This window comes from Akebia trifoliata, unplaced genomic scaffold (genome assembly GCF_017979445.1).
Source record: "Akebia trifoliata isolate Shusen 1 unplaced genomic scaffold, ASM1797944v1 Contig00927, whole genome shotgun sequence".
Taxonomy (NCBI): Eukaryota; Viridiplantae; Streptophyta; class Magnoliopsida; order Ranunculales; family Lardizabalaceae; genus Akebia; species Akebia trifoliata.
Genome location: NW_028237343.1, coordinates 1 through 12,326, shown reverse-complemented (window position 1 = coordinate 12,326; position 12,326 = coordinate 1). Strand labels below are relative to the sequence as shown.

Sequence of the window (12,326 nt, the reverse complement as noted above, 5' to 3'; positions counted from 1 at the left end):
TTTGGGCCTTTTTTCCAGGCAAATTGGATAGCAGAATTCAAAGACCAGTCTCCGCAATGGAGGAGGTATCTACCCCTAGACTCGTGTCATTATGGAAGCTTGCAATTGAATCAAGCAAGGCACTATTGGTGGATGGCGTCGAGGCCAGATGCTCTTCTAGAGAAGGTTGAGGCATTTGAGGGCATTTCACTGGCCATGGAACACTCCTACCCTGCATTGATTTTGTCAAGTGAGGATTACGTCAATAGTTCAATTACAGACGCTGATTATAATGAAGATGAAGACAATGTTGGTGATTCATTTGAAGAGGCAGAGAAGTCATTTCCTTTGGGATCATTGCCATTGGATTCAATCACTGAGGGGCTCACTTATGAATTAGATGCAGAAATATTTCTCATGTATGACGAATCCTATTGGCCCATCTCATCTTAACAAATTGAAAGAGTTGAGGATTCAAAGCACACAGCAGGGAGGGTTGTGTGAATATTGGTACATGGGGTCATTTGAAAGTGTAGAATAGTAGGAAATATAATCCAAAAATAATTCATATTGTACATTCTTGTTTTTTGTGTTCATGTTTGCTTACCGATATCCTCTCCAACAGGGAAATAAGGAAATGGGAAAGAGGGTTTGTGATCATGAAATAATTAAGGGAAAATTACTTAAAGGACCCTCGTAGAGGGGCTTCTTTCTAAATAATCCCTAACTTTTCAACGGTTGCTTGGCAGGACAAATAATAAACTTTTTCCTTCTAAATGGTCCCTGGACCTCATCTTCTACATTTCTCACGATCAAATGCTCTAACTGTTCGAGTTCGTCATTTACATCCAAAAATTGGATTTTTGACATCTTAATCAAGTTTCAGAGATTTTATTCCATTGGAAAGGATTTAAGAAAGAAGAAAAAGTCATTTTCAAAGATTTTTCAAACATTTTGAAGATGTATGTAAAAAATTAGGATTTTTTTTTTTAATTTTTGGATGAGAATCGATCAATAATGATTTTTTGGGGTTGAAATCACTTAAACAAGTTATCTTAAGTTTTTAGTCGATCTTTCAATATATTTTAGTCGACAAAACTTGAAAATTGAAAATGAGTGGGTTTTACCAGTGTCGAATTCACCACTTGTTACTTAAAAAATGGTTAACTCGACAATAATAAAAAAAAGTGGAGTTCGACAGTAAAAAATGTGAACTCGACACTGAATCAAAAAACGTCATATTCGACAGTAAAAATTATGAACTCGATAGTATGAGAGACCATTAAGAAAGAAAAAGTTTACTAAATGTCCTGTCAAGCTAATGCGCAAAACTTAAGGACTATGTAGAAAAAAATCCCTTCTGCAAGGTCATTTAAATAATTTTTCCAATAATTAATCATATCATTAGTAGGTTCAATATGACGAGAGACACTCAAAACATAGGGACTATTTAGAAAGAAACCTTTCCGCAAGGGTCATGTAAGTAATTTTTCCAATAATTAATTAAATCATTAGTAGGTTCAATACAAACAGAGACACAGATTGTAATAGCAGAAACAAATAAATTATCTTGGCTCCAGATCGATTAATATGGATTACATTGCCGCAAGCCTTTCTATAAAGAGGCTTCTCATCATTTTTTGGCTCCATTTTTTGTTGCATTCAAAAATAAGAGATTAGCAATAATAAAGTTGGATTCTTTATCCCATTATGTAAAGTTCGATACTTGGATGTTGGTATTTACCATCCATCTGCACGGGATGTTGTATATAGTTAAGTTCAGGGAAATAAGGATTTTTTTCACCAAACAAGATGTAATATTGATGTAAGAACACGGGCATATTACTTCAAGGGCATTTCGCCTTTTAATTATAAACGATGAAATAAATAAATAAATTAAGACAATCTAAATGATCCTCCAAAAAGAGTCTTTGCACTTGTCCTGAATTGCGAGGTTTCCAAACAAGGATAGAACCCTCTGGATCAGTATACAGCAAAGCTTATCCCAATATACTATATGAAAGAAGGGAAAACTTTGACAGCATCAGAAACACTTGACCACCGAAATAAATCAAAATTTAGATGATCCAGGAATAATATCTTCTTCCAGTAATTAAATTAAATTAAAATAAATAAATAAATAAATAAAAACCCACTACTGGCTCTAATAGATTTACTCCATGAAATATAAGTTTGAAAGAATGCAAATTTTTTCTTTCTTTCTAAAATCGATGAAAAGTATGGTGGATTATTTATGGTAAAATACCTAGGCTTTTGGGACAGTTTTCACTTCAAAGTTGCTTTTCCACATATGAAGCATTTGGTCATGGACAACTGTAGATTGGATCTCGTACCCCAACTGAACAAAGTTTCCGGAACAAAAAAATGTCTTTCATCCCTCATAACTGAAGATTACCAAATAACTAGAAAATTGAAGTTTTTATTTTATTTTATTTGATAAATATAAAATTATATTAATAAAAAAAAGCTGGTTGAGGTAACCAGCGAAAGGCAAAACAACTAAAGAACCAAACACCAACTAAATACTCGTACACACCTTATCCCATCTAACCATAAAATCGTCAAAGAAAACCACTCTAAACTCCTCAAAAACTTTACAACAACAAAAAATAGTCAACCCATAATAGAAATAATAAGGGATGAGGTATACCTTGAATTGGGCATTTTCATGGAAAAAACAGAACGCACTTCCTTGACGATTAGTAATTAAAGCTACAACTTCCAGCAGGATCTAGATAGAATTTCTTTTCTATTCCATTGAAGCAACACCAAAATTACTAGAACTTCTATCGGACCATGAATTTTCTCCTTCAGTGGAGCAACAATTCTGTTGTGGTATAAAAAGAGGATATTCATGATCGACATAGGCTTTGGTAAGAAACCCAAAAAAAATGTTTTCTATGAGAATATAATTACCGAATCCGAACTTTGCTACTATGATTTTAAGAAAGAATTAAATTTACCTTCCGAAAAGGGACCAAGGCCAAAAGCCCAACAAAGCTTGTAACAACAAGAAAGCCAATCATCCAACCAATCTCAGGTTCTTTGTAGCTCCTTGAAGTGTTCCCCTCTGTACCAACTCCTGCTTGTTCGTATGTCTTCTTATTCAATCCCAACAAATAAGGCCCAAATCCTCCTACAATCATATAATTAAAAGTTAAAAGAACCCACTAGACTATAAAAATGGAGAAAAAAAATATTTCATTTCTGCAAAATGTACAAGAATTAGAGCCTCAAACCTCCAACAGCAATACTATAACATGTGACGGTGCACTTCTGAATTACAGTGTTCTCCTGCTTAGTAAACGGAGCTGAGACAATGCCAGCCTTATGAAGCAACTTTGTTCATGACCGAATGAATACGAATGCAAGAAGTGCCGCAGAGACATTAAGATTGGGAATGAGCCCGATTGTAAGGTTAAGCTTCATTGATTTCTTAATTCCTGATCCGTTTAAACCTGAATGTTGAACACGAAATATCTATCAAAAACTTATTTTTGTATAATTATACAAACAGACAAGTCAGAAACATGGATCAGCTATTACACTTTATAAGGTTTCCTCCCACTAGCAGCGTTAAAACTGGAATAGATCCATCACTGCAAATCATAAAAAGAAAATGTGTTTGATATAAATTTCTGTAAAAATGGATGTAGTAATCTCATAATTTGCAATATATTTCTACTAGGGTTTTGTATGATACAATCAGATGTCGAGACAAATTAACCTTCATATTGAATGTTGGGTGCTTATATATATATATATATATATATATATATATATATATATATATCACAATTATATGTCTAAGTTAAGTGATGATTCTAATAAAAAATGAAACCCTAAATAATTACAGATTTTTCCTCTTCAAATCAAAGCGTGCTTGCAATCTATAAAATGTAAACCTAATTGGAAAAAAAATCTCATTTCATACAAGAAAACTCGATAGCTATATCATTAAAGCCCTATTTTGCTTCGAGTATCCCAAAATTAATGTAAAGAGAGTGATGAAAGGAGAGAAAAAGAGAGAATACCTGTCTTCGTCGAGCTCTTATAACTTCGTCTACTACAGTCTACAGTTGAGAGGGGAGGGGGTGCGATAGAGAGAGTTGCAGTGAGAGAGAGAGAGGGAATTGCAGCGAGAGAGAGAGAGAGAGACACTTTAGCAAACGAGAGAGAGAGGGTCGGCAGGGAGAAGAAAAGAGAGAACAGAACTCTCTGTTCTTTTGGGTTATATTTAGTGAGGGAGGTAGCACTAAATATGAAAAAAAGTAAAGGATGGCGTTGTAATTTGTGTGATAATTTTTAACTTAACGTAAAATAGATCTTGACCGTCGATCTGCATCTTATCCAACGGCCCCAAGACATTTGTTAAAACGTCTGTTATTTCAGCTGATGCCGAATGGCTCCCCTAAGAGATCGATATATTTTTTTATTGATAAGAGATCGATAATGAGAAACATAGAGTTCAATGGGTCAAAATATCGATCTCTTAGACCATCTATAATGTTGGGAGCAATCTATAAATCTTGGGAAGGGAATGGCACTGTAATGTGCCAATTTTTTTTTTTTCTATTAACCTTCATAGAAATGCTTTGATGTGGTCCCGTAAGTTCACCCAACCAAAAGGCTCCATTGTCAACTTCAGTTAGCTCGTTGACTTATACCGAGGATTCTAATTGGAAGCAACATTGTGATTTCGACAAATTGTTCTGATCCCTAAAACAAGAAACTAGAGAGACAATAACAGCTTCACGAGAAGCAGGAGTGGAATTGGCAATCCCCCACCACCCAAAAAAAAAAAAAAAGAGTGATAAACTGACTGTCACAAGAAAGAAATGTTGAGATACATTATAGAAGAACGATTTTATATCGGAAGCAGGAGTGGAATTTGCTATGCTTCAAGGTGTTCTTGCAACATCTTCACTACTTCTTTCATTTTGGGACGATGAGAACGATCTGTTTTTATGCACCGAAAACCAATTTCACTCATCTTTCTTACAATTTTTTCATCTTCTTCAGTTAGAGCTTGAGGCAATCCTTGATTGGCAGGTTGATCGAGACGCTTCTTGATCCAGGTTGATATGTATGCTTCATTAGCGTCCGGTTCTAAGTCAAGGTTTGTTTTTCCTGCGACCATTTCAAGTAGCATCATTCCATAGCTATATACATCCGATTTAGGAGAGGCTTTTCCACTTCCATCTTTCAATTCTGGTGCAATATACCCTTCAGTTCCTTTAGGAGAGTCTATTGATACCGTATTTTTCTTTTCATAGCAAAGTTTCGAGAGCCCAAAATCAGATATTTTTGGACGGAATTCTTCATCCAAGAGAATGTTTTGAGGTTTAATGTCTAAATGAAGAATTTGATTACAACCATCATGCAAGTATTCTAATCCCCGAGCAATGCCGACTGCAATCTCATGTAGTTTCATCCATCCGAATGGAGAACATTCCTCTGATGGTTTCTTATCAAATATGTACTTTTCAAGAGATCCTTTGGGCATGTACTCATAGATAAGAACACTATGTGACTTTTCATTACAATAACCTCGCAGCCTGACAATATTATCATGAGAAGTACTACAAATGGTATCAAACTCATTTTTAAAATCTCCTTTCTTTCCTTTCAACACCTTCACAGCTACCATATCATTTTTCATTTTTCCTTTGTACACGACACCATAACCTCCTTCGCCCAATGGTTCCCTGAAGTTGGTCATTTTCTTGATTTTTGAATATTTGTAACTTTTTGGAGCCAAACCCTCTGAACCCATCTCTATATTTTGAGCATTCTTTGTTTTCTTCTTCCCGAATTTCAATTTAACTAAAGAACATTCCCTTCTCAAGCAACATAATATAACTACGATTGTAGCTATAACCACGAAAACTAATACCACTGCAGTTGTAGCTATAACAACAGTTGCATTCTTCGATGGAACTGTAGGCAAAGAAAGGAGCACAAAAACCAGATAATTTTTACTTTGGATGTTCAATATGTTGTTATTCAAGTAAAAGATAATAAGAAAATTAGGTGAAAGAGAAAAAGACATAAAAGAAACGACTTTAACTGTATGTTACCTTTGGAGACCTTCTTTTGTACATCCCCTGATGAAAGGCAATTAAGACATATAGTTAGTTAAAGAATGAAACTAATTATATCAGCCCGAAGCAATTTTCCACCCTGGGCTGAAAACTATTTTCCTGCCCCCACCCCAGAGAAGATGATTTTCCTACCTAAAAATATTTTCTCACAATTATAACTACCCAAAACTAAAAGCTAACTCTCTTTTTTACATTTTCCTAGGAACAAACAAAGAGTAGAATTCATCTTTCCAAAGAATTCAATTTTCCCATGATGATTTTCCTTAGGATTTCATATTCCCTTCCCTTGAGAGAGTGAAATTAAGTGCACAAAATCTTTGCTAACATCTAATAATTCAGATGTTTACATTTTCCACAATTTTGATTTTTCAAAAATACAAAAGGTATTTATTATTTTATATTTTAGAACAAAAGAGTGAGGCCAGCCTGATTACCTAGAAAGATTTCAAATCTTATTAAGGGTTGTGGGGCCTATATTGACTGCCAAGTTGGCTAAATAACACCACAGGCCACTAGTGTTCACCGAGTAGATTAAATTAAAAAATTGACGGCACCGGATTGAAACACCAAATTTAAAACTAAAATCCAACAGTGTGAAAAATAAGTTTTTTTCTTAAATTCTTTTAAAAAAAATTCGATCTACATCCAGTGGCATCCGATCATGTTATTGGATGCCACAAGGAGGTGCAGTCGATAATCTTTCTTGACTAACTTATGAAAGCTTTTTTTTTGTAGCTCTTTTTTTTTTTTTAATATATAATAATGTTTATTGCTTTTTTAATTTGGTGGGCTTCGCATGGTTTGAAATCTTGTCTTGTTCAGGAATGAGACAAGATTTCAAACCATGGGGCTATCCTTACCCCAAAAGCTTTAGTGGATTTTCGTACCTGTTTGATTGTTCATAACAGTAGGAGGGATTGCTGGTGCTTCCTGTGCAGGCGGAGTTCTCACATTCCCTACAAGACAATTGAAACATGATTAATTATTTAATTATTATTTAAAGAAAATAAAAATAAAAATTAAGGTGCTGTAACAAAAGTGTCTTTTTATTATTTAATTATTTTTATTTAATAGTATTTTTTTTTTTCTTTTGGGAGGGCTTAGCATGGTTTTCCCATTTGGGAGTAGATCCTCTATGGCCCGCATTCTCTATAGCTCTTTCAAATGGTTGAGAAGTGCACCACATCATCAAGTTGGTTACATCTGGTCATTTAAATTTAGAAGTTTATTGATTGGGCCCAGTTTTACTGCCTCAAACAAAATCTTTGAAATATTGTCCAAATCTTATTTGTCTTGCGTGATGGTGTGAAGCCTTAGACCTTAAGAAGCAGTGCTCATCCTAGGACTGCAACGTGGGTGGGTTTAAGGGTAAACCCAGGCTCAACCCAAGTAGTAGAGCCCTCAACCCGACTATCGGACCTAAGTTCACTAACCCAATCTCAACCCGAGTTTGATTTACTAAAATCGGGTTGAGTTCAGGTTACCCTGAGTTGGGTAATTTTGGGTGATTTGGCTGGATAGGGCTCGTTGAATAACCCCAATTTCATTTTGATTAAAAAATAACTTTTATATTTAAAAAATAAATATAACATAAAAAACAAAACTACTATTAAATAAAATCACATACAACCTTCAAATCCGTCATTGTGAGTATTGTCCACAAGTTATAATAATAAGATGGGATAAAAAAGCTAAATAAAAAATTTATAATTTATATAAAATATTTATATAGTAGTACATAGATGTTGAGTCAGGTTGCTCGTACCATTAACTTGAGTTCAACCTGAATTGAAATTGGATTGAGATATTTTAACTTAGACTCAACTCATCTTCTACATAACTCAGCCCAAGCTTGCCCATCAATTGGGTTGAGTTCGGGCCAGCCTACCCAAGTTGCAGTCCTAGCTCATCCATCTTAATTGTGAATGATACTTAGATGACTTGGGAGAGTCATCTCAAACGCAAAGGAGATTTAAAACCATGATGCTTAGATCATTACCCCAAAAGTTTAGTGGATTTTTGTACCTGTTTGATTGTTCATAGGAGTAGAAGGGATTGCTGCCAGTGGTGCTTCCTGTGTAGGAGGAGAACTTACATCTCCCCTACAAGACAATTGAAACATGGTGTTTGTTCAAGCATGAATAATTATAGGGTTGGGATTCGTGAACTCATTAAAATGAACTCATATGTTCACATACAATCCCAATCATGATAATACTAAATCCAATTGTTAGGATTTATCTTCAAGATTTGTGTTATATTCTAGGGATACTTCTTTTATCCCGAACCTTGGATTTCACATGAATACGGTCAAGATTGTGAATGAACATATGAGTTTTCTTTCCATGAGCCTACCTATCTTGACCCATAATTATATCAATGAAACTAATTGAATATGCTCATACAAAAGATTGTATGATGAATAGCAATTCAATATTTGGAAAGATTATATTAAGAGAAAAGTTCAAGTATAGGTCAGTTTTGAATCAATGTAATTGTTTGAAATTTAGTATCAAAAGTCCATCAAGGGATGCAATTAGGGTATGTATGCTTCCGCTTAGAAATTGGGTGGGAGAGTAGTATTTCTTGGAAAATGTACAATTGCACATGTTCCCTTTAATCATTTTTAGACTTAAGAGATTTTCCACTCTCAATCATAGTTTTAAAACTTGGTTTCGTGTCTCGTCTCATCTAGACTCGATATCGAGTCGTCTCAGATGAGTTTTTCAATACTTTTCAGACATCTCATTCAAATAATCAAAAAATTGAACGTGAGATAATAAATCTCCATAAAAAAAGTGACTAATTAAAACCATGCCCTCAACTCGTGACAAAATATTTTTTCCTACCTCCAATGATATTCTCTCGTGAGGATCCCACCACCAAAGTTAAAGGCTAACTCTCATTTTAACATTTCCCCAGGCCCAATCAAATGGCTTAATTCATCTTTCCATGGAATTCAATCATGCTTTTGGATTCCACAAGGGGTGTGATCAATAAACTTTATGTTAGAAAAGTATCTTTTTATTATTTTATTATTTTTATATAATAGTATTTTATTACTTTTTCTTGGGTGGGCATAAAATGATTTCTAATGTCGGTTGAATGGTCTCATTCGTTGACGAGACTGAATTGTCTTAGACGAGTCAACTCATCTTGAACAATATAATTTCAATTCGGATTACAATTATTTATATGAAATAATTTTAAGTTGTTTATGAGATTAGAAGATGTTTTGCTATAAAATCATATTTTATTTAGATATTATAAATGGGAAATGTTCACCAACAAACATTTTGGCAAAACATTTTTCAAAATATGGGTTAGAGGTCTTGGAATGGGCTGATTTTTGGTGAGGATGATCTCTACGATGACGAGATCATCATCACCAAAAATCAGCCCATTCCAAAACTTCTAACCCATCAAAAATGATTTACAAAAAATGGACGGTCCACGATTTTTCAACTTGTAAACATGGGGCTAGAAGTTTTGGAATGGGCTGATTTTTGGTGAGGATGATCTCCTCACCGTAGAGATCATCCTCACCAAAAATCAGCTCATTCCAAAACCTCTAACCCATGTTTTGAAAAATGTTTTGCCAAAATGATTGTTGCTGAAAGGGACCCATTATAAATATATATAAATATTAAAAAAATAATTATTATTTAGAACAATATATAAAATCCCTTAACCACCATGGGGGTGGCTGAATGGTAGTAACTTGGGGCCAAGGAATCTGCTCTTTCTATGGTCTCAAGTTCAAATCCCACTACCCATAAAAAACCTTGGTGGCCACGCACCACTCCACGTAGTGGGGTATAGCCTGAGTGCGGGGCGTAGGGACTAGTCTGGTGCGTGCAAACTGGCCCGGATACCCTTCGTTATCAAAAAAAAAAAAAAAAAAAAAAAAATATATATATATAATAAAATCCCAGTTTGACTCAGATGAGATTTTCAAAATCTCATCCAAAAGCATCTCTCGTTTATCTCATGAGATATGTCACAGTTGAGACGCCATGACTACCTGTCAGGTTCATGATGGATAGATAGATGACTCGAGCGTTGAAACCATAATCGGTACATAGATTAGTGAAGGATACCAAGATGACTTGGATGAGAGTCATCTCGGTTTCGAACAAGATCATTTGAAACCATGGGGAGAGGGGGGGCTTAGATCTATACCTGATCCATTGTTCATGGGAGTAGGAGGAAGGATTGCTGGTGGTGGTGGTGGTGGTGGTGGATCGTTAACCACATAATGTACTTCGAACCCCTTCTTCAAAACTTGGCTGAGTGTAGAAAATGTATCATCGACAGCTGATCGTAGAACTGAAACTACGCTTGTATCACATGGAAGGTTTTGTAGCATAGGATCCACAAAAGCGTAAACAGCACCCCTATGATTTTCCTCACAACTGTAACGGAATCCATTAATCGAAGAAGAGCAATTGTAGAACATGTTGAGGTTCTCATCATTGACAGTATAATTGAAGTAAGCGAAATCGAGATTGTCGGCACCAAATCTTGAAGGACAATTACCAAATAAGAAATCCATTCGAACGATTCTCATAGTTTTAGCCGTTTGATAGATACTTAGGACCTGATATGTTTCCGACATGATGTTAATCTGAGTGATATTATCTTGGCATGTGAGTTCGAAACTGGGGTGGCCACAATAATCAGGTCGGGAATTTCCCCAGAAGGGATAAGTGATGCCTACGATGTCTCCACAATCGAATGAAAGACTGCAGTCATTGGCACATAAAGATGTTGGAAGATGGATGAAGAAGAAGAAGAAAACGAGATGAGTTACAAAGGGAAGATTTAGCTTCATTTTGAAATTAACTCAGAGAAGAGAAGAGAAGGATGAGAGAGTGAATGAATGAGTGTGATATGGAAAGAGGGGAGAGAGAGAGGTCCTCTTATTAGCATAATAGACGCGCTGAGTTGTATTTTCTTGGAACGTTCAAAGAATAAAGGAGCTCATCCAAACGCGACGCGGCTTGACTTAGAAAGAAGGAAAAGAAAATATAGAATTCTCCCATTGCTGCACCGGGGTTACCAGCCAAAGAATTAACACATATCTTAGGATAGTACTCCAATACAAAGTTGGTGTGGAAGTAGAATCTATTGTAAAAGGGGATAGACCTCATTTTGGCGAATTGATGAGACACCCCTCTATTTTCAAGCTCATGACATGCTTCCCCTAACCTTGGTGTGTTTGATTGTAGAGAAAACATTAATTGCCAAAGCAAATCCTTCTCTACTATGTGGGCATATCATGAAAAATTATTTTTATTGTTTGAATTATATAAAAAATATTTATATTATTTTAATTTGATGTTTGTGATAATTATATAAAAAATAATTATAAAATCATTGTTTCATGAAATATTTGAATTATTACACTCCAATTTCTTAAATTATTAGAGAATAACTCTTGATAAATTGGCACCTTACGTTTTAATTATCCCACCCCAAATTTTTTAAATTATTTATCACACTCCAATTAAAGATTAAAACATATTCTTCAAATAATACAAAGGTTTGGCTCAAATTATAATCTTAACATTATAACACTCGTTCAAACAATTTTTGTAGTTGTTTACAATTATGATTAGGCTCATTAAAAAAAAAAAAAAAATTCAAATTTAAGAAATAATGAGATAGTTTCTTTTGACACCCCAATTTTTACTTATTATTTTCTTTTTTATCTGGGGTGTAATCAATAAAATTTGTAGTGCCAATAACAGTTCTCTAACTTTATTTATAAAACAAATATTGATACAATTTAAAATTAATTATTCGATAAGAAATTTACAAAAAAAAAAACCGGATTGATTTAGATAATTTTAAATAAAATTGTGATTTTATTTTTTACACTTTTCTATTTTGTTTAACTTTATTTATAAAATAAATATTGATTCTGTTTGATTTGTCGTGTGCTAGCAAATTGTTTTTCAAGAGGTGGAGGTTTAGAAAATGATTTGCCATTGTTGAAGGAAAATTGAGAGTGTTGGCAAATCATTTTTAGTAGAAATTTAAAAATTTTGATGAGTCAGACATTGCACAATTGTACTTTTTCACGATTGAAGCTCTGCATCACCATAGAATAAGTAGAAAAATGCAAATTTCCTAGAGATCAATTCCAATCTCTTAAGGATTAATACACTTTATTCCTAGCGATACAGTTTTCAAGGGAATCTCTAACACCACAATATG

At 34.4% G+C, this 12,326-nt stretch overlaps 1 protein-coding gene across 2 annotated transcripts; it reads right to left on the bottom strand.

The window, feature by feature from the left end:
- Window positions 1-2,963: 2,963 nt before the first annotated feature.
- Window positions 2,964-11,006, bottom strand: LOC147380846 (LEAF RUST 10 DISEASE-RESISTANCE LOCUS RECEPTOR-LIKE PROTEIN KINASE-like 2.4). 2 transcript variants are annotated; one of them, XM_086431171.1, is made up of 7 exons: window positions 10,287-11,006; window positions 6,992-7,060; window positions 6,081-6,107; window positions 4,035-5,940; window positions 3,547-3,599; window positions 3,240-3,458; window positions 2,964-3,136 (listed from the first exon to the last, which is right to left on the bottom strand). In XM_086431171.1, the coding sequence occupies exons 1-4, from the start codon at window positions 10,936-10,938 to the stop codon at window positions 4,895-4,897; spliced, it is 1,794 nt and encodes a 597-aa protein (XP_086287297.1). In that variant the 5' UTR covers window positions 10,939-11,006; the 3' UTR covers window positions 2,964-3,136; window positions 3,240-3,458; window positions 3,547-3,599; window positions 4,035-4,894. The 2 variants fall into 2 exon arrangements, with proteins under 2 accessions (XP_086287297.1, XP_086287298.1); XM_086431172.1 differs by lacking the exon at window positions 3,547-3,599.
- Between the last annotated feature and the right edge of the window lie 1,320 nt (window positions 11,007-12,326).

What these genes read in the sequence shown, in the direction of transcription:
- LOC147380846 (XM_086431171.1), bottom strand. Translation starts at nt 10,938, where the DNA reads ATGAAGCTAAATCTTCCCTTTGTAACTCATCTCGTTTTCTTCTTCTTC. An exon ending in TCCCATGAACAATGGATCAG is followed by an intron (nt 7,061 to 10,286) that starts GTATAGATCTAA and finishes ATTGTCTTGTAG; the next exon opens with GGAATGTGAGAACTCCGCCT. An exon ending in ACAAAAGAAGGTCTCCAAAG is followed by an intron (nt 5,941 to 6,080) that starts GTAACATACAGT and finishes CTTTGCCTACAG; the next exon opens with TTCCATCGAAGAATGCAACT.